The sequence below is a fragment of the Haliotis asinina genome, chromosome 11 (assembly GCF_037392515.1).
Source record: "Haliotis asinina isolate JCU_RB_2024 chromosome 11, JCU_Hal_asi_v2, whole genome shotgun sequence".
Lineage (NCBI taxonomy): Eukaryota > Metazoa > Mollusca > Gastropoda > Lepetellida > Haliotidae > Haliotis > Haliotis asinina.
The window spans coordinates 22,189,274-22,217,140 of NC_090290.1; the positions used below are offsets into that span (position 1 = coordinate 22,189,274).

The 27,867-nt window shown below is 38.6% G+C and overlaps 1 protein-coding gene and 1 long non-coding RNA gene across 14 annotated transcripts in view; one reads left to right on the plus strand and one right to left on the minus strand.

The window, feature by feature from the left end:
• The window catches only part of LOC137256365 (5'-AMP-activated protein kinase subunit gamma-1-like), a 372,719-nt gene that overhangs the window by 54,737 nt on the left and 290,115 nt on the right, over positions 1–27,867 (minus strand). For 12 of the 13 annotated variants that reach the window (XM_067794188.1, XM_067794191.1, XM_067794185.1 and 9 more), the window contains exon 3: positions 15,057–15,105. In XM_067794188.1, coding sequence (XP_067650289.1) covers positions 15,057–15,105 — 49 coding nt within the window. Of the gene's footprint in view, positions 1–15,056; positions 15,106–16,611; positions 17,197–27,867 lie in introns of those variants that run through there. The other variant, XM_067794197.1, reaches the window with a different exon arrangement.
• Positions 1,177–26,289, plus strand: LOC137256366 (uncharacterized). The gene is made up of 3 exons (XR_010954561.1): positions 1,177–1,658; positions 13,327–13,579; positions 22,060–26,289. It is a non-coding gene; the product is annotated as an uncharacterized lncRNA (long non-coding RNA).

Below are 27,867 nucleotides of genomic sequence, written 5' to 3' on the forward strand. Positions count from 1 at the left end.
AGCACTATGCATAATTAAAACCTACCAGCTTAAAATGCCTTAATCAATCCTGGCCAGTTCGAAGCCCACAGACCTATGAATATTGCATTACTAAATTCCTGTTCCTGTCTTTATGAACAACTATGTCCATGAAGAGTGGTCAATTTGACAAATCACTGATACAGAGAACCATTTTGTTTTGTTTGGCACGGTAACCCTTGGTGGATTGATTCTGTATGGTAATACATCTCATCAACCACTGTACTAGCTGTTGTGCTGTAATGACTGCTGATATCTACCTACTGAAACACAAATATTACAATGAAAAATAGATATTTCACATAACATGTAATTAATAACAACCCTGTGAATTTGGGGTTTTACTGCGACAGTAAGGCCAAAACTTCAGTAGTGGGCAGTAGATAAGAAAAAATATACATTTAAATTCATAATCATAAATCTTGACACTTTTGAAAAATATTAGTTAGGAAAACACTGAGATCTCCAGACTTCTTTTTCACTGTACTTACTTTTGCTGATCAAACCCCTCTATCCCTCAAACCCAAGTTATTTAATTGTTACTATTTTTACATTTCAGAAAATAGGATTTGCCTGATTCTCAAACAGTTTTTGCATAAGCAGCAGAAACCTAACTACTTGACAACACCAGAGCGACAACAATAATTTTGTTATCAGACTTCAGAAGCTTTGCACATGATATTCCCCATTTATTTCCCTCAAAATTCATAAAAACACTGCTTAGCCGAGAAAACAATCAAGCAGCAAGTTTCTGATCAATACCTTGTCGAAAACTGAGAATAACTAATGATCAATTAAATCAATGATTACAACTCTTGTCAATACGAATCAACCCTTGTAATTTCTCTGGCAAAAAAGCACAGTAAGGAGAAACTTGCTGCACTATTTTGCCAAATAAAATATGTCGGTCCAATTAATCATATTACTTCTGCAAATCCTCGAAGCTTGTTTATGAGTGGTGTGAGCCCTGTAACATATGCCATGAACCAATATCTCCATATCAAGACAATCCTCAAATCAGAAACTCAAGTAAAGCTGAACTACTGCAAGCAATGGGAATTCAGATAGCCTCTCCAAGCAAAAAACATACCCAAATGATATGGCCTTGAAACTGACCCAGATAGATGTAAACAAACGAAACATAGTTCTATGACACTTACTGTTGGGTATCCGAAGGCGGAGGCTAAGCTTTCTCTTGCGTTTGCTCATGATGGTGACAAGATTGACACGGTCAACTCACACTCTTAAGTCAGTTCAGTGTCAGTTCAGGTGAGAGTCTGAGGCTTGAGAAGGTTGCGAACATGAAGTACAACCTCAAGTCTGTCCAAGCACTGCTGAGAGCTTGCAGTGAGGCTACAGAGAGCAGTCGGTGCTGTCAGTGAAAGGAGTCCAGCCCAGCTCAGCCTGTCCAATGTTGCAACAGTGTGGACACACTTCTCCTGGTTTATATTCTTATGGAAACCTGTGACCTCAGTTCATCTGTAGCTGGTCACATGATCATCTTATTTGCATAAAGAATGTCAACTTTGTGAAATGACCAATGATAATGTGGCATGGACGTGAAGCAACAGTCTTGTATGATGATGTTTACTTTGGATGTTCAAGCATGGCTGGTTACAGTGACAATCAGATCACACAATGTAAGTTACATTTTCATGACAGATTCTCATGATCGCTATCAAAATCTATCCTTCTCACGTCTTGTTAACTTAAGCATTTTTTTATATCTATACACTGTGTCAACAAAATTACAAACAGCTGACAATGCAAGAATTGTAGTAAGGAAAGTGTTGTTAAAATCTACTTGACTATTGTGTATCGCTTAATTCTAAACAGCATTTATCAAACAAAATGACTGCGAGGTATATGCATGCTATGATAGTGTTTCAACATTTCTGAGTAGCAACAAGAGAAGAACACTCTTGCATGGTAAACAAAGAAAGCAGTATCTGAATGGAAGTCTGATGTAAGATGATTCAAAGAGTCCTCATCTGACCCCATTCTTTACATTTCTGTTTGCAGCTTTATTCTCTACATCACTTCGATTATATGCACCCCATTTTTAAAAAAAAAACCAGGTTTTAAAAATCAAGTATATACATATTCAAGGTTGTCAACAATTTTTCACAAAAAAAAAAAAGCTTCAGAAATACACCCAATCCAAAGCCGGACATAGGTTAGTTTGCTACTAATCTATCTTTATCCTTGTACTACTGTCCAAACAACTAATAACAGGACTTGCGAAACATATCCTGCTAATCATCAGCAAAGCTTCGCATGAAAAACACTAGACCTCAGGGTTCCAGAGAGCTGCTGGCCTCCCAGACAAAACCAATAACTAAATATTAACCAGGACCAGTAATCCATATATCCATGTTGTCTCTGTATGGACGAAATTATGCTGACTGACGCTAAATTGTAACTAACTTTTACACCCAGGTTATTTGTGGAAAGTGCAGTATCTGTAACAGAAAGAATCTTTAAAGTTGCATAAAGCAGATCAATGCCTAAGGGTCACTGACACATCTTTGTCTAGTCTGAGGGGTTAATGTAATTATGCTGTCACACCCTCTACTATAGAACAATATGAGCATGGCACCAGCATGTTGTAGTTGGCATGACCACAGCTTCCTGACCTTGCTCAATCCTGGCAGAACACCTCCTGTGAGGTAACCAGTTCACTTACTGAAGGCTACTGAGACCAATGCATCTCTGTGGTCAGTTTCATGGTTAAAGCATTTGCTTTTCATACTGAAGACCTGAGTTCGATTCTCCACATGGGTACAAAGTGATTAGCCCATCCATGTCTCCCAACATCATATCACTGGAATAATGCTAAAAACAGCATAAAACTACACTCACTCACTTACTTACATGAAATAAGTATCATACATTACGGAACTTTGGTCTGCAGGAACTTTTGTTGACAAAGAACCTTCAGCTTACTTCTTAAAAAATAGATGTCTGCACAGGGCATCAACACTAAACTTATATTTTGGTGAGGACAATAGTTCTTTTACTCCAAACTATTTAAGGTACGTTTTGTTTATTTTTACTAAAAATCCTAGTCACTCCTTTTTGCCAACTAGACTATCCAAATTTTGGTCCTTTAAGGGCCCTTAATGTTTGCATTGGAACAATGGACACAATAAAAATGCAAAACCATTTAAACATTCATGTAGAGAACAACTAAACTCTAAAATCTGACACTAATTAATAAACACAGTATTTTCTCCCTTCAATACGAGGACGCAGTACTGATTAATCAAACTGAACACATCAATCAGTGGTATTGCCAAATATGAAGTTGTGCACTGGATCAACACAGAACACATAAAAATCTACTTTTCCAGTACAAATAGCTGTCGGGGCACCGAGAAGCATCAAAATGCTGGCTAGTCATTTAATTCCGCATCAGATTTCATCTGCTCCAACACCACCGCTGGTCAAACGTTCTTATCGAGGCTTATATGCAGTCCACACTTCTATAAATCAATAATGTGACTTCTATCAAGCTTGTAAAACGTGGTCGATTGGCCTAGACAAGATATGTTCTGAATGGGTTTTTTTAGAAGATACTGACTATCGACCTTGCACCAAATTTACCCATGTGGTATAAACAAGATTTTGTCTTTACGGCCTGTGCAACATGCCTGTTGACCCTCCTCTATTGTCTGTGTGGTATATACAAGATATTGTCCTTACGGCCTGTACAACATGCCTGTTGACCCTCCTCTATTGTCTGTGTGGTATAAACAAGATATTGTATGTATGGCCTGTACAACATGCCTGTTGAGCCTCCACTATTGTCTGTGTGGTATATACAAGATATTGTATGTATGGCCTGTGCAACATGCCTGTTGAGCCTCCTCTATTGTCTGTGTGGTATATACAAGATATTGTATGTATGGCCTGTGCAACATGCCTGTTGAGCCTCCACTATTGTCTGTGTGGTATATACAAGATATTGTATGTATGGCCTGTACAACATGCCTGTTGAGCCTCCACTATTGTCTGTGTGGTATATACAAGATATTGTATGTATGGCCTGTGCAACATGCCTGTTGAGCCTCCTCTATTGTCTGTGTGGTATATACAAGATATTGTATGTATGGCCTGTGCAACATGCCTGTTGAGCCTCCACTATTGTCTGTGTGGTATATACAAGATATTGTATGTATGGCCTGTGCAACATGCCTGTTGAGCCTCCGCTATTGTCTGTGTGGTATATACAAGATAGTGTATGTATGGCCTGTGCAACATGCTTGTTGTGCCTCCACTATTGTCTGTGTGGTATATACAAGATATTGTCCTTACGGCCTGTACAACATGCCTGTTGAGCCTCCACTATTGTCTGTGTGGTATATACAAGATATTGTCCTTACGGCCTGTGCAACATGCCTGTTGAGCCTCCACTATTGTCTGTGTGGTATATACAAGATATTGTATGTATGGCCTGTGCATCATGCCTGTTGAGCCTCCTCTATTGTCTGTGTGGTATATACAAGATATTGAATGTATGGCCTGTGCAACATGCTTCTTGTGCCTCCACTATTGTCTGTGTGGTATATACAAGATATTGTATGTATGGCCTGTGCAACATGCCTGTTGAGCCTCCACTATTTGTCTGTGTGGTATGTACAAGATAATGTATGTATGGCCTGTGCAACATGCCTGTTGAGCCTCCACTATTGTCTGTGTGGTATATACAAGATATTGTATGTATGGCCTGTGCATCATGCCTGTTGAGCCTCCACTATTTGTCTGTGTGGTATGTACAAGATTTTGTCTTTATGGCCTGTGCAACATGCCTGTTGAGCCTCCACTATTTGTCTGTGTGGTATATACAAGATATTGTCCTTACGGCCTGTGCAACATGCCTGTTGAGCCTCCACTATTGTCTGTGTGGTTTATACAAGATATTGTATGTATGGCCTGTGCATCATGCCTGTTGAGCCTCCTCTATTGTCTGTGTGGTATATACAAGATATTGTATGTATGGCCTGTGCAACATGCTTCTTGTGCCTCCACTATTGTCTGTGTGGTATATACAAGATATTGTATGTATGGCCTGTGCAACATGCCTGTTGAGCCTCCACTATTTGTCTGTGTGGTATGTACAAGATAATGTATGTATGGCCTGTGCAACATGCCTGTTGAGCCTCCACTATTGTCTGTGTGGTATCTACAAGATATTGTATGTATGGCCTGTGCATCATGCCTGTTGAGCCTCCACTATTTGTCTGTGTGGTATGTACAAGATTTTGTCTTTACGGCCTGTGCAACATACCTGTTGAGCCTCCACTATTTGTCTGTGTGGTATATACAAGATATTGTCCTTACGGCCTGTACAACATGCCTGTTGAGCCTCCACTATTGTCTGTGTGGTATATACAAGATATTGTATGTATGGCCTGTGCAACATGCCTGTTGAGCCTCCACTATTTGTCTGTGTGGTATGTACAAGATAATGTATGTATGGCCGGTGCAACATGCCTGTTGAGCCTCCACTATTGTCTGTGTGGTATATACAAGATATTGAATGTATGGCCTGTGAAACATGCTTGTTGTGCCTGCACTATATGTCTGTGTGGTATATACAAGATAATGTTTGCTGGGTCTCAATGCCCTAGATTCTGGCACGATGTCTTATTTCATGTCAGAACAAATTACAGTCAAAAGGTATTCCTAAGAATCACAGAGACTGAGTAAAATACGCCATCATCGGTAGTTTCTGACTTATTCCATAGTAATTTTTCAAACTATGTATAATATGTCATTATGGGCAGTTATCAACTTGTTCCACGAGTTATTATTTAAACTGCCTCAATCCTGCACAGGGACCTGGCATAAGAGGAACATACAAACTCACTTCATAGATGTACTGCTTTCCTTGCAACAAATTTCATTAGGAACTAATTTACCAGACAAGATAATTATCAATTTACAGTTCTCTGTGAACAGTTGTCATGCCAACACATAGTCCCAGTTGTCCGACACAAAACTTAAGCATCATGGAATGATTGAAACCTCATCTTTTCTACCCTATGTACAATCATCTCATGTACCAGTCCAGCTGTCTCCTCGTCAGTCTCACTATATAGGGCTGAACACATGAACATGGATGTATGAGACAAATGACAAATGGCAGCCATGTAAACCACCTCATGATCAAGTGAGCAAATATTCAGGTAGATGCGAACAGCTGACACACGTGTCAAATATGCCACTCAAATTAGCATCAATAAAAATAAATGAACACAAATATTCAAAAAATTCCAAAACAACAAATGATCCCAGTTCAGTCATTGCTGCAAGTGAACACAGAACTGCAATAAATAAATAACATAGGAGTCAATGTGTAGGTAAAACCCAAACTAAGCCAATTTCTACATCACAATCAGCTAGAAATATCAATTTTAGGACATGATTAATGAACATTGTATTGCAGGTATTTCCCCCTTCAAGATGAATTAATTCTTATAAATTTATCATTTTGTTTTGCCATATTTTTGTTATTTTTAACGCTGTGCAGCATGTACCCAATTATGTACACATATTCCCCTATATACTATGGCTTGCAGTTTGTGTTTGTGTATGAAGTATAACATGCTGTCTCAATGACTTGACTCTGAGGCAAGCTCTTTAGAATCACTGAGTCAAATTGTTTCCAAACTGTTGGTCGGTCTCCAGTCGGTCTAGCTATGCCTGAAAGTTACTAGCCCATAAACCAATTCACAAGCCCGAAATTTGAATGGAGAAACTAAGCAAAAGATTACAAAAATAGATGAGAGTAAGATATTTTTGACACGACACAGGTTTCATCATTAAGCTGCAAATAGGATTAAACATTTGTATCTGGAAATAATCTTGCATGATTTAAAAGTGTATTATATTTTGAATGATTATAACTGAACAAGTCGAATAGAGTGATATAAGTACAAAATGAACCCATGAAAATTCACAAGCCAGTCAGACTGGTAAAGTCAGAAATTCACTGGCCTGACTGAACTATAACTAGTCACATGCTAGCTGGCCAGTTGTTATTTTGCACACTGTCTAGAACACTGTTACCCTGAAGCAAGATCTGTAGAACATAGTTCTTCACTGAATACATGCAGCTGGTCAGCCTGACCAGGCCCATTGACACAGTACAACTCAAATCATCAACATGTCTTGTACAGGAATAAACTCCAATAATGACTTCCATTCTGGCAACATCCAAAACAAGAAAGTTTTGGCAAGTCATGAACACAGGGTCAAACTCACTGTTGAAGGCAGAATGATACTGTTTTCTTGACAACCTACTTAAAACATATAATGAGGCAAATCTCCAATATAATTGATGCATGTAAGTCAAGGAAAACCACTGTTCTACATAATTACACTTTACTCAGACATAACTGAGCCAAATACTGATACGAATTGAATATAAGATCTAATGATACATCTAAACCCATCAGGTATTTGCTAAACATGAATTACAAAAAGTAACGCCATCTGTTGCCAGTTTCCTGACTGGATGATCATCGACATGCACATGGAGATGATTTCATATTCTTGATCCAACCTGGTATCTTTACAGGAATTTGTTAGTTCTATACGTATTATTTAGTCCCCAAAAGCAAAGCAAGTGTTTAAATACATCAAACTCAGCACTGGTCCAGCGGAAAAGCCATTCTCATTTCAGTAAGAGAATGCCTAAATATGGAGTTAAGGCAATTATTCAAAGGATCTAATTCCAACCCCATATATACAAAACATAACATCTGTGAAACTAAATGACAAAGCATATTCAGATACAATGATGATGCAGCCAGAATTCTTCACTTACCCCTAAGACCCCATAAATATGAACACAATAGTTACAAATTCTCAAAAGCCCACATCCAGACAAACCAAACCTGACTGCTTTTGAGGAACAAATACTTTCACTGCTTGACCATCCAGAGCTTATGCTTGTCCAAAAATTCACCTGTTTAACTGGTTATTTCCTTCTTGCTTGATCACTTTAAAAGTTAAAAGTTTATCTGACAAAATTTGACATTATGAACAGCAGGAATAAATAGGAAAAAGTATCAAATACAGAATTAGTTTTTCACATATATAATGACACAAGACATTAAGTTTTTGTGTGTGAGGTTCATGATCATTTTACTGTAACTTCCACCACTCCTTGAGCAAATCCTCAGATTACTGTCATAACATGCCACTCACAGTTACCTCCCTTGAAACATCTTGTCCCTTGAAACATCAACCTGATCCAAATCTTCTGATAACAAAAGTATAGAAGTCATCTGCTCACTTCTGCCGTAAGCTAATAAAACATCTAACTTAGAGATGAATTCCATAGCAATGTTATTATAGAGGCTTGTGCTTCTTTAATCTGTCATAAATCAATATAAATGTTTTGTCATCAAGGTCAACATCAAACACTCCCATGCGCCACTCCCTGATCTTAGACAGACATGAAAAGAAATTCATTTGCAACATTCTAGAAGGGCAGCTCAGAATTAGCAATAAGACAAGATCAGATCCACTGATTTATGTACAAATGGTATCAGTGCCAAGGAAATGATTGTTTACATTGAATGCTTGCCAGGGAGACAATCTTGCATGTGTAGCATGCCTACAGAAATGTTTACTGATGAAAGCTGCATAAATCAAAATAATTACCTATCTACGTAGTAGCCTGTTGTTTTATCTAGTTTGGACTCAACAAACAAGTGATTGACATCATGAGCATCATCTAACATTGTCAGGGTATGACGACATGCACGAGTCTGATCACATATCCACTTAGCAGACAATGAGCGAGTTTTCAGTTTTATGTCGCTTGCAACAATATTCCAGTATTATCATGGTTGGAAACAGCAGAAATAGACTTCACACATTGTACCCTTGTGGGGAATCGAACCTGGTACTTCTGTGTGACGAGTGAATGTTTTAACCACTTGGCTACCCCAACCAAAATTGTTTACTTAATAAGCTCTGAGAACACATACAGGTCACCAAGACCTCCCTCAGCTTGCCATCTCATTTCAGTTCAGCTGCATAACTCATAAATATTACTCACAAGAAGTTAGCAACACCCAATTATTTCATAATTCTACCGTCAATCCATGATGCCATGACAAGTTAACCATGGTAATACGAAATAATTGGGCATTCATTCACTTCATACAGTTGTATGTATAAGCTGATGCATGTGGAGATAGTACAGTGCAATGAGGTGAACTGACATTTGAACAGAGTTCCTGTCTCATATAAATCACAGTATGTCAGCTTGCCCAAAGCAGTGCACATGTTAGGCATTTATCATCTGGGTGAAACCTGTGTGAACAGCTTGGTTGATGACAGAAAAACCCATAATTCTTACAAGATGAGATTCAAACCCCTAGACACTGGTTTATAACATGCCGTAGAGACTTAATCCTGTAAGCTAATTCCAGTTCCTTACACGAATGGGTCACCCTTATGTTTACAGATGATTGCACGCCCCTGCCACCCACTGATTATTATTTGTTACATCAACTATGGTCCTAACCATCTCTACCAGGGCCTTGTTTCTCAAAGCGATTGTGATGATAAACTTCTTCAACACTGGCTTACGACTGAATGTGTTCCATATTTAATGAGGAAGTGCCTGACACTATCTCTAAAATAAAGAACCCTTGTGTATATTCTTACAACTCGATATTATCATACTAAATGTAACCTTAAAATCTAAGCACCTTTGGAACCAAAGTAATAAATGATTATTTAAATTAAAACCTGGGAATTTTTTTCACGTCCTTGTTTTCTAAAATTCAGTAGTTTCATGAAAGGAGATGCTTCTACCAGGAATCTTCTGCATTAGGCAACAAACAAACAAATCTACCCTGAACACAATCACCATAATACTACATTTAGGTACTATGAAAGAAGCATGGCTACCATCAAACCAATCCTCTGCATGGCTACCATCAAACCAATCCTCTGCATGGCTACCATCAAACCAATCCTCTGCATGGCTACCATCAAACCAATACTCTGCATGGCTACCATCAAACCAATACTCTGCATGGCTACCATCAAACCAATCCTCTTCTTAAAACCTTAATGTAAACAGTATCTAAGCCAACACCTGAAAAACTAATCAATGTGAATTCCTGAGGCAAGACTAAAGTGTATATCCAGAGACACATATTTCGCTATGAACACTGAAGACTGAGCAGTTCAAAAGAACAGAAGTAATGTCCAAAAATACCTCTGGTCCTCTGACATTTTCCCCTTGACATTAATGTTTGACACAAAACACACGCATATATTTTAGCATCTATACTCACATGCTTTCAGATATTCCATTGCATTAACGTCTGTCATGTACCAACACAAAATATAGATGGCGAAGAAACTGAACTCTTTCTAGGAAGAGTTTCTAGATTTTTCTCATAAGAGGCTAAGTCAGAGTGTCCCTATGGAGAAATTGGCCAGTTGGCAGTGCATGCTACCTACATATCTTCTCTGGATGCCGTCTGCTAGACATCCTGGTAACTGCAGCCTCAAGTACACCATAACAGCCTTGCTCCCGAGGTCACCAGCAAACAACAACAAACCAATTTCACACAGGATGATCTGTGTTTCTAATCTTATGGCATATGGTGTTTGCATTATCAAACATTCTGAAAATTCTCTGAGATTTCTGGTTGATTGGGGTCAACTGAATAAATCGGGCTGGGTATGAAATGTCAATATATTAATAACATATTCATATCTCACTAGCCATAATTCATAACTTTCAAGCTGACTTATGCATAACAACTTCTTTATATTTTATTTGTCAGATGTTTTGATGCATATTCTTGACAGTGGTCCAAGAATCTGCATCGAAACATTGCACTCACAAAATAAAGAACCTGTTATCCTTAACGTTATTCATAATGTACATCACAACCACTAAAACAGCAGAAACAGAACAGCAAAGGAATCCAATGGAATGTGACTTGATGTCATTCTAACCCAGAAGCATTGCGTATCACTCATAACATCAGTCATTGGTTTGTCTATCTAGATTTAATGTTTACAGGCTGCCATCAATTCAATACGATGTGCCACCGAGAATGACATTCTGTACACAGCTTTTCATTCTACCCTGTTAACAATAAGAATTACTGACAACTTAAGACTGACAATTTACAATAAAAGGTTGAAATACCATGATCCAAAGATAATTCACAAACTCAGTCTTTACTTTCATCACTAAGACAGCTACCATAACAGCTGCCATAACATCATATTCATCAGTTTTTAAATGACAAGACATGTATCCAATATCACTACAGGGAAAAATTGCTTGTCTTTTTAGATTTTCTCTAGCCCAGGACTTAAAGGCAAGCAGATACCCTGTGACAAACACACTGAATATTTCCTTTCCTAAGCAAATGGGTTTCACCTGACAAAAAGCCAACAGTTGACTGTAAACATCAACACTATGATGAGAGATGAAACTGCAGCTATCGAAAGTTGGTTATGGAACAGTTATCTCTCTGTGAGCAAGTCACATATCATCTTGTGTACTACTCTCCCTATAGCCTAGACCTTCATTAATGCTTAAGTCTTCAATGAAGCAAGTCTGGGTATCCTCAAGTTCAGGAATGTCAGGTCTCCCTGGGAGTCCTTTTCAGATGAAATGGGTTTACTTGCTACAATCAATATTATATATATATTCAGAGAGTAAGCATTAGTCTGCCCATGCGCTAACAGGGCTTGAGACAAATCTGCTGTCTGAGACTGAAAAGGTTCAGAAGGACAAGTGACATTTCCATGTAAACTGTCAGCTTTACCATTCAGTAGATGTCAACTGTTACTGATCATTTGGTCTCCTGAAAACAAGTTCTCATTCTGGTCAGTAATTCTCATCACTGAGGTGTTGGTATGTTTTTGGTACTTACATAAACAAAAACCTTCGGCTATTGGCACTACCAGCCATGTAGGGCACCTCCAGCCATGTGTGTACGACCATGAATATAAAGCGCCCTGTCAGCGGCAATCAATGTTCATACCTGTTCACTCATGCAAGAAGATTAGTTGGACCTGAAGGTCAGCAAGCACAGGGCCAAATCAAAGGCATATGAATAGAACACAAGCCACAAAGCAGAGTGTTGAGTGTATGCACTAAAGGCATGGGCTTCCATGTCTTGGAACCCTAACCTTTATTACAGGATAAAAAATTAGGGTGTTTTGAGAATAAAACCTTGTAGATCTGGAAACTTTGAACACCACAGCAAAGCAGAGTGATGAACCTATGCACTGAAGGTATGGCTTACATGTCTTGGAACCCTAACCTAACAAGAAAAAAATCAGTGTGTTCTCAGAATAAAACCTAAAGGCTCCCAAATATGAATGCAATAGCTCAGCTCTATGAATATGAGATGTAGGTAGTTAATGACACCCAGACAACTATGAGTTATAAAAATGCAGGTACAGTCAGGTCTTGCATAATAAAAGAACCCAAATTCAGTAGTTGGAGGGAAAAGAACTCTTGGCATGCAATCTTCATGATTGTGTAGATACAAATAGTTTAGGCTTCATACATGGTATTTCTAAAAATTACTGTGCCAAAAATGGAAATTGTCGGGTAATTGTAAAGGAAATTCAGGTCTTTAAAATTATGCCAAATTGACAACATATGGAATATGTGAGTCACCTCTGAGAACTGATGAAAGCAACAAAAGATAAACAATCTGCCTTTTTTGTCTAAACTGCTGGGGATTGAAAGTCATTATTTTATTTTCATTACAAAATTAAAACCTCTGCATAATTATGTTGATTTATTGCCACAGTTAACTCTCAAATGAACCAGTAAAAAATTATGTATTTGATAGCTATCATGATACAAAATGTTCATGTGACGAGAGACAATATTGAACCATGTGTCTAGAATTTTATAGTTGATCAGTCATCCATGTCGCATAAGCCAATATTTCCTAATTGTTAAATATGGTCAATTTATAAGGTGTAGCCATCACATAAATTAATGATCATTGAATATTTCCCCATATACGAACACCTGACAAATAAACTAATCATATGACATCGGTACTGAGCAAAAGAAACAGAGTAGAGACAGGAGACAGTTGAGTTGAAGCATGCATGCCAGATTTGTACACATATATTTTTTAACTAATTAAATATACATTTATGGAAGATATTACATTATCACGGTACAACAGATTGAACAGCATGCAGAACTGGTTAGAAAAGCTGTTAGTCAGAAGCAGGGAGACGTGTTACATTTTTAATAAATCAATTGATGTTTCATTCAAGGTTTGACCAAACAGCACCATCCACATCCAAATGGAAAGAAGCAAGAGAAGAGTTTCAGCCACATTTAACAGCAATGACAGGCACTTCAACTCAAGGATCTACCTGAAGACGACACAGGGCAATCCATGTCTAAATCACCACCAGTGCTCATGGGTTTTTGGGAGGATTTTTTAGCCCCCAGGACTCAGTTTGGATGGAAAGTTCTAGGGCAAAATATTATCTACCTCACTGTCAACACAGACACTTCCTCAAGGTTGGTACCACAATGCATCATACTTCCTCTATATTTACATAATATTAATATTCATGAATCTCAACCATTTCTTGATAGGGGTGCCAGTTGTGAACACTGCACAATTCTCAGCAAATGAGATGATTCCTTCTGCAGGTTTGAAATTTGAATGTACTCAAACAAATACACAAGAATAGATTTTGCCTACAGACAATCAGAGACCTAAATATACCTGATGATAACAATAAGAAACATCCCTCCAACCCTCCACATAAAATGGTTTGTTCCATACTGGAGCTATAAATAGCAGTGACAACACAGCCATGTGATTACCATATCAGACAGGCTGTGGAGGAACAGTAATGACATGTAGTTTGGTGGCTAGCTTGCCGTCCATTTAGGCATGGGCAATGTACTTATTGATTGCAGCTCTGCCCAACAGTTACAGTGCAACTGATGCACAGCCTGACACGTTAATAGCATATGGTGACAAAATACATGCATAATGTACTTAGATTACTGAGAAAGATGCAGGAATCTATACTGAAATGTCAAATAATGCAATAAGGCAGACATCAATAAAGTTGTGTATGTTCTTATGGACTCCCTGATGAAAATATCAAACAGTTTACATTGTTATTGAAAGTGCTGTGGAAAAACAACATGAATTGTTGCTCTAGTTCTTGAAATGTATAATTTATTTGTAAATGCCCTGTTGAGTTTTCCTTTATTGCATAATGCCACTCTCAGCAATTTTTCAGATACACGGGACAGTAATTAAATCCTTTCAGCAGTCATGCCTTCCACAAAACTGCATGTTGTATATGTATAAACAATCAACTAGATAAATATTATTTGTCAGATTTTTTTTCAAACTTGCAGATGACTTCAACACTGTTTTTGTTTTGTTTGTTGTTCAATGTGGCATTATTCCACCATAATGACATTGATGTGTAAGACAACTGAATCTGTGACTGTCATCATGAGCACCAATCTATGCAAATGAGATGCAATGACATGAAAAAAAAAATCAGTAAGAGTGACCACATATACAAAAAGCATGTTTTCCTCACAAACATTTTCGTCTTTGAATGGAAACTGGCTTGCCTTGAAATGGCTTGCCTTGAACAGGCTCACTTAAGCTGGCTTGCCTTAAACAGGCTTGCTTAAACGGGCTTGCCTTCAACAGGCTTGCCTTAAACAGACTTACTTAAACTGGCTTGTCTTGAACTGGCTTGCCTTTAACAGGCTCACTTAAACTGGCTTGCCACACAGGCTTACTTAAACTGGCTTTCCTTGAACAGACTTGCCTTAAACAGACTTACTTAAACTGGCTTGCCTTAAACAAACTTCCTTAAACAGGCTTACTTAAACTGGCTTGCCTTGAACAGACTTGCCTTAAACAAACTTCCTTAAACAGGCTTGTCATAAGAAACTCTCTATTAGCATTCAGCAAGTGGTGATGGGCCTCTAACAAGAGGAAACACATTCTACTTACATTTCCCGTCTCTTAGTGATGATGGACTGCTTGGCGGACTGAAACTTTTCTGGAAATAAAGAGGCAGAAATGTAAAAATTTGAAATTGTGACCAATCTGTGATATTTAGTAGAAAAAAAGGTGGATGAAATTTATAAGGGCATAGAAAATAAAATGGTATAAAATAACATCTGAGCTGAATGTTCCATGGTTCTCGGTGTGAAATTCTGATATCTCGCTTAGAGCCTGCTTCAGGCAAAGTCTGACTGAAAACTTTCCTAAATGAAAGAAGAGAGAGTTCTCGAGTAAATTATCTAACATACAAATCAGGCTTCATTTCTTCATCCTGTCGCTTGTGAAAATTTGATTTGTATAAACTGACTCAACACATCACAAAAATCTGCTTCATGGTACAACCTTGGGCAAATATTGCCATGGGACTCAAAAATGACATGATTATATAGATGAAAAACATAAAATTTGTCCCTAATTATATAAATCTTATTTAAGTCAATTTCAAGACAGAAATCATATTATGCTGGACTGAAAGTTTTCTTTTAGGAGAGTAAGACATCTGATTCATTGAGACTGCTGTCAAACTGCAGTGAAATGATGAATCTTATCTCAGAGTCAGCAAATGTCAAACACACAATTCCCACAGAAGTCAACTAGTCTCTGCAATGAACATATTTTACTGGCGAAAAAAAGTTCATAGTAAAAAATAAAAAAATATAATAATGAAATGGAGTCTTGAGACATTCTTCATTTTCAGGAGTTGTAGAAATGTAGACTTGCCAGATTTTCTACACTTGCATGGACTTTCTTGGATATATTTGCTTCAGGGTCTGTATGACGGACAACGACAGAGCCTAACCGTGAACTGTAAAGCTACTGTAGAGGCTTAAAGAAGAGTGAGTGAGTGAGTGAAGCAGCAGCACTAACCACTTTTCCAGTACACTAATGCCAAGTCTCCGAACATATAAAATTTTGATAGCACCAAATGAACCCAGTTTAATTGAAAAGAAGACCAGAAAAATGTAGGCTTACAACAGTTAGGGCTTCAGCATCACAAGGGAAAATAATGTGATTCAAGGACTGTGAGACAGGCTACTATTCCAGTAGCCAGATTAACTTTAATTGCTGTATGCTTGATGTGTAGGAAAGTGACGCAGGTCTCTTTTCCATTTCAGTTAAACTTACAACAATGGTATGGGTGAGTGAGTGAGTTTAGTTTTACACCACATTTAGCAGTATTCCAGCTATATGGCAGTGGTCTGTAAATAATCAAGTCTGGACCAGACAGTCCAGTGATAAACATCATAAGCATCAACTTAAAGGATGGTATGGAAAAACGGCAGGTCATACTTATGGGAAAACGAATTTGAACCACAAGGATCAGTTTCTTGCTTTCTAAAGGGATGCAACACTACAACAAATTGCTGCTCTTCGATGACTTAGCCATGCATGACCTCAGTAAAGGAGCAAAAGAGAATCCTCTGGATCTGCCCCTGAGAACATGACACTCCATCTATACATAACCCCTCATTAATGAAAACATGACACTTCCCAATGTTACCTTCAGAATCTTCCTCCAGAAGTTGTACTTAAGTTTGTTCTCATTGCCATGAGGATACCACGTTGCTTGGGAACTAGCAGGCCTCATCCTAGACATTGCACGGCACCAGTTAACTCCAACAATTGTCAACTCACTTGCAGCAAAACATAAACCATGAAAAGTTAAATACCACCACTTTCAAGCTCATCTAGAACCAATAAACAGGATCTTGTGGCAACCACCAACAACATCACAAATAAATATTCCATACTGATAGTCCAAATTGATGCACTACAGGCAACAGTGGTTTGTAAGTATTGTTCATCAGACAATAGAAGTATTCCAGTATTAGTATTCAGAAGTATCCAGTACTGAACTAGCAGCAGTATCTCAGTATTGAGGAGTATCCAGGCAACTGAGGGATCTCAGTATTTACATAAAGAGAAGGTATCCAAGTATTGTACTCCAAGAAACAGCAGTATCCAAGTACTGTGTACACTATGAGCAACATCAGAACAAACTAGTGACTGTGAGGCAACATATATCTCCCACAGCAGACATGACAATTCACATGCATGTCAGACACTCCTACTGGTTCAAAATGTCATCAGATTTAACTTGTCACATCCGGACCTGCATACTAACAATCAGCAACAGGTTCTCCCTCATTATAAACAACAGGTTCCCCTTCACTATAAACAACAGATTCCCCCTCACTATAACACACCACAGCTCCAAATCAACGGGTTTCCCAAACAATAACTGAAGATTAAGTGACCAATGGGTTCTTCTGTTTTCAGTAATGTATTTCCCTCTATGGTCAATTTTCAGCTGCTGCTGAATAAGGACAGCAGGTGTAGTGACATAACTGTCTCACAGTTGGGTGGGCAGCTGCTGGATGACCTCTGAGCTGACCTTTATCAGACACAATTCATTCCCCCAGACTTGCACAAGTCTCTAGTGAAATGAATATTAGTTTAAATCATAATACCTAGATTATTTAAACAATAAGAACAAGGTGCCCCTTTATAAGACGGGCATCCTTATCTACACTTACTGATTATGTGGATGTAATTAGTCTGCCCCCCCTGGACTTATCAGTGAATACAGACTTGGAGCAAGGCTAGTTCCCTCCACGCTGCTGCAGAATTGCATAACACAGGTGCTCTATCAAACAAGATTCATTAAAGAGCATGTTTTAGTGAGATCAAAATTGATTTAAACTGCTGACATTAACTCCATTTGCATTTGATTGACCTTGATATGACATTAGCGACAGTATATCCACCGACTTGCTTTTTAACCAATTTAATGTTCTAATTATATTTTCCATTTGATGGTAAACATTTAGGTAATGAAATCAAAAGTGTCTGCACTTTTCAAGGACACTTTCAAACTTTCAAGGGCTGCTTTTCCCTGGAACAAACAGTCTTGGTAATAGAAACTATGAAAAATTCTGAATTCTTCCTCAGGTCTGATAAACACATAGACTCTGAGATTTACAGTTGGATGGCAGCCATCTCCTCTTACTTAAAACACATAGAGCGGCTTATATCTTCCAGTGCTGGAAGATCTAAAACCAGAATCGGTCCGTATGAACCATGCTTGCCTAATATGCACCAACTGCCTAGACTGATGCTCGCCCCGTCAATCACTGGACGTCTGGAAAGACACAACTGTTTTCAGACATCCTTCACACAACGTTCTATCTAGGATGGTGCACTATACCAGCATTTACCAGTTCAGACAAAAAAATGATGCATATTGCGATATGAATTTTGATATGCACTCGAAAAACTTCGTATCACTCTTCGGATATTTCCTTTGTTCATGGTGTGGTGATGATGGTGATGAAGATGTTGATGACTGAGGCAAATTGTGCTGACAGTGGTGGGAATGATTTTGGTGAAAATTACATTTAATGGGATTGCTAAGCTCAGTTTGAAGTTATGTTCTTAATTTTTGTTTGGTGTTTTGCAATGTTTTGGATCAGAATGTTTTAAATATTTACTCATTAATGACAGTCATCTCTGATATGTCCTGACCAGGTCAAGTTGCAGCTTAAAATCTCAGGGCATTTTTTCTGAATGTGGAGACACTAGTTCAAGCTAATAACCATTATGTTGATGCTAAATTGTTCCCTTCCTTGTTTCATTTGTGCCAAATAATATTAACATTTTTAAGTTGTCATGATTCAAAGTTTTCATTAAAGCTTAATCAAGCATAGTTATTTTGTTGTGGCTTTGCTTTACAAACTAAGTACTAACTTGATTTTAAGCTTTATTTATCAGGTTGCTTTGTATGACTAACATGCTGCATGAGACCCACTCTTTTTGGCGGCAGCCTAGTCTTTGATTGTCATGTTGAAGACCTAGGTTGGATTCCTAACATGGGTACAAAGTGTGAAGGTATTTTTAGTGTCATCCATGCATCTCTGGATAACACTTACTGCTAAATTCAGCTTATCATGTAGATGCAATAAGCAATAAGTTAAGTGACATTAGTTTTATGCCGCACTCAGCAATATTCCAGCTATATGGTGGTGGTCTGTAAATAATCAAGTCTGGACCAGACAATCCAGTGATCAACAACATGAGCATCGATTTGTGCAATTGGGAACCGATGACATGTGTCAACCAAGTCAGCGAGCCTGACCACCCCATCCCGTTAGTCGCCTCTTACAACAAGCATAGTTGCCTTTTATGTCAAGCATGGGTTGCTGAAGGCCTATTCTACCTGGGGACAATAAACCAGTGACTGAGCACATGAGCATCTGGCAACATCAGGAAACACAAATTTAGCTTGAACACTTAACCCCAATCTTGGTTCACATAAACATGTTTTGTACTTCATTTAACACAGCAGTCAACAATATTATTGCTAATATCACATCTGTAAATAAGCAAGTCTGGAATACACATTCCAGTGGTCAACAGTACGAGCATCAATATGCACAAATGGTCGTTTTCATTAACTTCCTACTGGATCATCTGGTTCAAATTCACTTATTTACAGGCAGTGATCACACAGCTGGAACATCTCTAAATGCAGTACTTAAGAAACCAGGCCCAAAAAAGCCAGTAAGAAGGAAATCTTATTTCAGAGCAATTAAGATGAGATGAAGACAAGGGATATAGAAAATCAAAACTGTGTCAACTTACATGCAACTAACTCACAATTTTATCGAAACGGGTCACAGTGACAATAAACACAAGGTCACAACAAGAGACAGTCAGTTACCAGACGTGTTGCATCATCTGCTGAAGACAAAATATGCCCCAGTAGAAACATCTCCTGATTAGGCAGGAAGCTATTGATCAGAGCTTGCAATTTCAATATGGCCTGGCTGTGCAGGTCTTGGAAGAGTTGCCTCCCTTTGACTGCATGGTTTCTGGTTGCAAGGGTCTATGAATATATTGCATGAATGTAATGCACTGATTTGGCCACAAGAAATTTCAATTTCAAAACTAAAATGTTTTTAATCTGTTACCGCAATAAACAATGACATTCTGTAAATCTACACAGGCTTTCAATTAAATTTCCTAGACTTTATCTTTACTGTGCATCATCACCTATTAAAGTGAACAAGGAAAGTTTTACGTCATTTTTAGTAATATTACAGCAATGTCAAGATACCCATGTACTTGGGCCTTCAGCATGATGAGATAACTCTTCAATCACACCATCACCTGGTACACTTGAGAGTATTGCATTGGTAACTGTCCATTAGGTAACATGGCAACAGAGGTGTCATATATTCATTGTCAGTGAGGAGACATGCTCATCTACAGACATGAGGCTGCTGCTGTTGTTGGATGATACAGGGTATGACAACCATGAGACAAAAATCACAGATGTGAAGAGACAGGGCAGAAGAGATCTCCAGGGTATCCCTGAGGGTAGAAAATGTCATTCAACAGAGTGATTGACTTTAATTTTTTTTAGCATATTCCTCCAATATAAGGAGGAGACACCAGCTATAGGCTTCACACACTGTTCCCTGCAGGGAATCAAACCCCGGTCTTCGCTGTGACAAGCAAACGCTTTAAACACTGGGCGACCCTACGGCCCCTGTATCACGTCTGATCATCCCATCAACCACTGGGTGACCCTAGTGCCCCTGTAACACGTCTGATCATCCCATTGACCACTGGGTGACCCTTCTGCCCCTGTAACACGTCTGATCATCCCATCGACCACTGGGTGATCCTACTGCCCCTGTAACAAGTCTGATCATCCCATCAACCACTGGGCGACCCTTCTGCCCCTGTAACACGTCTGATCATCCAATCGACCACTGGGTGACTCTACTGCCCCTGTAACACGTCTGATCATCCCATTAACCACTGGGGGACCCTACAGCCCCTGTAACATGTCTGATCATGCCAGCGACCACTGGGTGAACCTACTGCCCCTGTAACACGTCTGATCATGCCACAGGTGTGGAAGAGCGACTTCACTCACTCACTCCAGACCTAGACATTTTAAAGTCCTCCTCCAGGAGTGAATGGTTCTGTGATTGCTTGAGGTAAATGTCACCACTGTGGTCATGTATCTATTAGCGAGGTGTGTGTAAATACCGCAGTAATTGATCACATGACAAGTTGTGTTTGCCTGATGATTACAGAACCTGTACAGGTCAACACAAAACTAAAAATAGCAGCTTTACCAAATGGGCAAAATAGGACAGTCTCTTTACAGGTCCTTCATGAAGACACAATTTTCAAACTGAAATAATATAAGATAAAAGACCATTACAAACCATGTTGTGACAGTGAGTGAGTGAGTGAGTGAGTGAGTGAGTGAGTGAATATGACTTTATGACATCTTTAACATTAGTTAAATGCCATATGACAAAAAAGGGACACCAGAAATGGGCTTTTTCAACCAACTCCACCCTTGAATCTTCATCAAGTCCCAATCATGGGATTAGTTTGACCTATGCTGACCCAGAATCTTCATCAGATGACAATGCACTCTTTCTTGGACAACAGATTCGCAAAGGTCCAAGTTGGAATTGGTCTTCAGTAAACCATGTTTGTCATAAGAGGTGTCTGGCAAGAACATGTGGTCAGGTTCACTGACTTTGGTTGTCTTCATATCCCAATTGTGTAGATCAATGCTCATGATGTTGATCACTGGATTGTCAGGTCCAGACTCAATAATCAACACCATATAGCTGAAATACTGTTGCATGCAACACAAACCAACAATCCAAAAAACTGAAGCAACCAAGCATACCAAATAACCAAGCCAAACAGTCAACCAACCAGGCCCTTGGTGACATACATATTGTAACATAACATGCCCTAGAACCTCCATGCTATGACCAGAGTGCACCACCCCCAAGAATGTTGTTTATTTATTCAACACTCCCCCAACAACATCCCCAGTAATTAAATTTAGCTGTACTTTAAGGAAGAACAAATAAACAAAAGGTGGTAAATATTTGTGTCATGCTGTTTACAGGTCTGGTACCTTGACTCAAGCCACGTGCTAATCCCGCCTTCAACCACCATGTCAACATGGCAACCTTCTCATCCAGAGAGGCAACCTCACAGTCAACAACCCAGCCAGTATCACCAGGCTCTCCGTGAAATTCATCAAAAGCTTTAATTATTGATGTATTTTCACACACCTTCATCCCACACACGCCTCCAGACCCATAATCAATGACACTATGTGCTCCGCCATTATCTCAATCACTGCATATGACGTTCTTTCCATAATGTCCCTACTTCTCAAATATTTACCTGCATAATCCTGTTAAGACTGTCGTCATGTCATTGCGTCAGTGATGGAGTTCCCGTATTAATTACAAAAGTGGTGATAAGGAATTCTATTAACTCATGCACTCATAAATATTGCCAGAAAAACTCACATAGAAAAATCCTGATAATGTTCTGATGCTGGGGAGTATTTCGCAATATGTTCAGGTGAGAGAGACAGGACAATATATGTGCCTTCAGAGCAACGATCGAAATTCACATCAGTCCTCAGGCCAGAAGTCAACCGAAAGTCACTCAGACCCACAGCTTTTAATTTCTGCAGGTCTTCATGGATAATAGCATGTTCATCCCTAATAACTAAGGGACTATTTTCCTGAAAACATCATTCATTAATTTTTAGTTTTTTTCTCAATCAGTTGGTGTTGTCTGTAAGTGAAACGGCTCTCATTCTTGAGGAAGCAATATAGAAGACAGACATTCCAGAAGATTCTAATCTTGATGTTGATTTGGTTGTAAATGAAGACTAGTCAGTTAAATTAGACTCTTCAACTTGTTAGCTGTCACATTCTGTTTGCTGTGAATTACTTAAAATGTACCGAGGGCCTACACAATATAAGGTCCACATATTCTGATCGGAACTCAAAACATTTTATGATACTTGGGTCCATAGGTAGTGCTGGGAATCTGCAACCGACTCCACTACCGATTATCGGGAAACTCGTGGTGAACAAATATTGCTTAAAATGGAAATGTACATTAATAATGTATTCAAAAATTTTAAGTGTTTTTAACTAGATCTTTTCTACTTAATGCCTTTTATAACAAATAATGTCACGCAGTGAAATACATACATGCAAGAAAGACACTAGTCTGTCGTACAGACCCTGAAGTATATATATCAAAGAAAGCCCACACATTTCTAGAAAATGTGGCAAGTCTAGATTTCCATAGCTGAAAATGAAGAAAGTCTCAGGGCTCCATTTCATTATATTATTTTTTTTCACTATGAACGTTTTTTCAGTAAAATATGTTCATATCAGAGACTAGCTGTTAGTCTAGAAAGACACTGGAATTGTAATTAAAAATGACCTGTCGTTAGAATTTTGCGACGTTCATACTTTTGATCACATGTTTGTGAATATTTGTTAAATTTAAAGGTCAGTTTACTTAATTCAAGTGTGTTATGCTAAAACAACAAAATTCTGATCACTCGAAAATATGTTTTTTAAAACTGAAAACTATTTTTAATCATTCTGTCGATTGATTTTAAAATTATTTTCAATCATCAGGCCTGAAGCTTTCTGCATTAGGGCAAATACTGTTTTTGAGTGAAAACCATGAGTCACACACATTGTACCCAAGTAAGGACTATACCTTGGGTCTTGGGAAAGCAGGTCAATGCTTTAACAAGCTGGCTACATAATGACCTGAAGATAGGAAGCAATACTCTCTAAAAATGGCACAAAACAGTTCCATGCAACATTTTCTCTAAAACACATGTGGCGGAAAGATGGACCGATTACCTTCCAACTCTGTTTTTAAATAACTGATAAGCCACAACACACAAATTTGTGTAAACACATACTACTCCCTGAAGATAAGCTGTGGGAGGTGTATTGTCCAAGGAGGTTTACGTCTCAGTCACTTACTCACTCACTCACAGAAATGCATGCACATACATATACATGCGCACACACAAGCACACTGACATAACCAGATGGGTTAAGTGTTTTCTGCTCATCAGATATACTCTATTACTGGGGGCGTGGTGAGCGAGCTTGCTAAAGCGCTAGGCTAGTGATCCAGCGAGGTTGAGGTATCGTGATCGAGCCCACCTGAGACAGGATGTAAAAGTCTTGGAGACAATTTTGTGTGGAGACTCTTTCAGTGTTGTCACAACCCCTAGTACAAAGTGCATAACCCTGTGCACTTAAAAGGACCCATGAATCCGTTGGTAGATGACCATATGGTGGCCACACGAATACGTCAAACACCTAGTTGTGGGTACAGCAACGTGCAGTAAACATGGACAAAGTACTGTGACTATGTGTCCCAGTCCACCCAGCTGTGAATGGGTACCTCGTAAGGATGGGAAAGCCACATTAACTGGATGTGTCTAGTGGCTGCAAGAGTTGTATGATCCCCAGGGAGTTGAGATTGAAAATACTATGTGCCGTTGTGATGGACATCCAATGATCGAGGGAAAAACCAAAGCACCCTTGAGCAGTTGAATTAACTGGATATCGGCTCTATACAAATATCTAGTCATATCATATTAAAATATCACACCAAAGGATCATGGTGACACAAAGAGATGATACACAACACACCTACCCCGTTCTGATTCATCTCGACATAACAGTAATTAATTTAAGTAACTATATTTTAGTAACAACATTTAAACAATTATTGCATTCATGCTAAGAACAAAATTTAAGAAATCTATCACTGATTACAAGGCCGGAGGCCTTGAATATTATCAAATTCTTGTGTTGTCCTGACTCCTAAGAAATCTGGAATTGGACAGCATTTATTCTTTTTATCATGTTATTTTTAAACAATATCTGGCATATTCAGAAAACAAAATTACATCAGGCATCTTCTGAACATTTTCTCTTCAAAATATTCTAACAGTCAACCCAAGGAACCCAAGGTTCCTTTACTTTAGAAGCACGAGTGAGTGAGGTGAACGAGTTGAGGTGAGTGAGTGAGTTTAGTTTTACGCCGTACTCAGCAATAATATTGCAGCTATATGGTGGTGGTCTGTAAATAATGGAGTATGTACCAGACACAGTAATCATCTATCTGCACAGTCGGATTGGATGAATGTTGTTATTTAATACCACAGTCAGCAATAATATAGCTGTAAATCATTGAGTTTGAACAAGACAATCCAGTGATCAACAGTGACCAATCTACACAATTGGGATATGACACCATGTTTCAACCAAGTTAGTCGGTTAGTCTGTTAGTTAGTCTGATCCTATCACATCCTTACTGTAGACCAGTTCTAACCTGTATTTTCACAGGTTGGACAAGAACAAGAACATGCTCACCACATGGATATGTCAATGAGCCAATCCACAGGTCCTTAACCTCCTCAGCAGCCAAACACAGCTGACAGACGGGTCACTACTGCTGACTCAGCAGAACCTATTTCTGGGATAATCTACCTGATAACATTGCGTCAAGCAAGCTACAAACCACCAGGCTGTTTTATCTTTCACTGCTTTTGTTCACCAATAATATTATTATCTAAACTCTCACAATTCAAGACCCATGAAGGTCTCGGGGTAGAATAGGCCTTCCGCAACCCATGCTTGCCATAAAAGATGACTGCTTGTCGTAAGAGGTGACTAACGGGATCGAGTGGTCAGGCTTGCTGACTTGGTTGACACATGTCATCGGTTCCCAATTGTGCAGATCGATGCTAATGTTGTTGATCATTGGATTGTCTGGTCCAGACTTGATTATTTACAGACCGTCGCCATATAGCTGGAATATTGCTGAGTGTGGCGTAAAACTGAACTCACTCACTCACTCACAATTCAAAACAGAAGATAACACCATCCTTGCAAAGTAACAGACAATTATTCAAGGCAGACAACTTTTGTAATATTATTTTTGAAGCTATGTCTCTTCTGAGTGTGTGACAGTTGGGTTTTCTGCTGTTCTGAAACACAATCAGGCAAATCAAGAATTTGTACCTAAGATCACAGGATTCTGTCAAAACCTCAAAATTATATTACCAAGGACAAAAGCTGTTATCTAGCCTCATGTAAGAATGTCGAGTTTTGATTGGTCCATGTGACTCTGATAAAATACCATGTACATCCATGTACCAAGTGTCCATTGACAAGCCTTTAGTAACATGCAGTGCACTGAGGTCCACATGATCAGCTGGTGTCAACATAGCAGCAATGAAACATTTTGCCACAACATCAGAAGAAGAAATTGAAGCAAAACGTTCTAACGTGTTGTGTTGTTTTGCTTTGATTTAGTGAAAACATTCAGCTGGATAAATGTGTTATCACACCGTGTCGAGGGAAATACAGGGTTTTATCAGTCCCTCGTAAGGTTGTATTCCCCTCGCCCCTGGCTTGGGGAATACAACCTTACTCGGGACCGATAAAACCGCATATTTCCCTCGACATGATGTGAGAACTTATATTATAAACTCTACCTGTGAACAACATAAGAATCATATGATAACGTACATACATAACTGTCCCAATCACATTAAAGTTACTGCAGCCTTTCCAATCAGAATCTTTCACAAGAGGTACAAATTGTATGAGAACAGTACTATAATTCTTGAAAAATTTTGGGCTTCACACCAAGTGTGGAAATTTCTGTCGGGGTGATCACATTTGAATCTACAGACCCTATAAGCTATTAATGTTACCAGCTGGGGCTTCACAAGTGATACATGTTGACCTCCAAAATGTTTAATTTAAAAATGGAAAATCTGTCTACATACATTATAAAAACTACCCTGAGTTATCACTCACGAACATTTATTCTATAATAATTCTGCTTAAAAGCTGTTTTATGTAACTTCAATTTTTTGTTTTAATTCAAATTTATTTCATATTTATGCTGATCAAAATGCTGATCAAACATGTCACAAAACTCCCAACAGCGCGATACAGCTTTGTTCGAGATGGAAGACATAATGGAAAGTTTTCTTGGTCAAAATGAATGTTATAACTACGGTAACACACCAAAATCATAACACAGTACATCTAAATTACAACAAGCCAGATTTTGAAAGGTAGGATTTAAATGTACCTTGCATACATTCCTGGTGTCCCCTACTATGATATTGCTAAACTATTGCTACAAGTGATGTAAAACTATACTCACTCACTCTCACCTATGATCACTGGATTGCTTTGTGCAAAGGGAAGTAACTCTTGGGGCTCTCTCACTTGCATAGAAGTTTATGCCAAGGATAGTATTAAGTCAGTCAGGAAACATTTCTCTGAATAATTTGAAGTTTGTTGAATTTTGAGTATTTACTGCTATATTCTCATAAGATTGCTTTTCTTCAATGGTCATTGAACTGAAAAGAAACAAGTCAAAAATTTTCGCATCAGGGCACTTTATATACTTACACATCTTATTTACAGAACTGAGTATAGCTAACCCAATTTCCAAAGTTGTTTGGTTTTCACATCTTTCTGACATATCATGCAAGTCATTCTATGTAGTCATGTCAGATCTTATACCACCTGCCAGAGAGACCTGTGTCAGAGGTAACATGCCCTCCTCGCTATAACGCCAACACCCATTCAATACATGAATTGGGTTTCATAACATATCAACCTTAAAGTTCCACTCAAAACACACCTAACACCATGTACTGCTGATGTTGGTATAGGTTGATGTCACAGATACTTTAATCCTACAAGCCTTATAGTGAGGAAGTCGGGTAAACAGGTTTGGATGCAGATGTGAACTCATTAATTTGAGTATATTATCTGTCTGTTTTGCTCTTGTCAAGGACTATCTAAAAGTTTATGTCTCAGTTTCAAGACAAACAAAA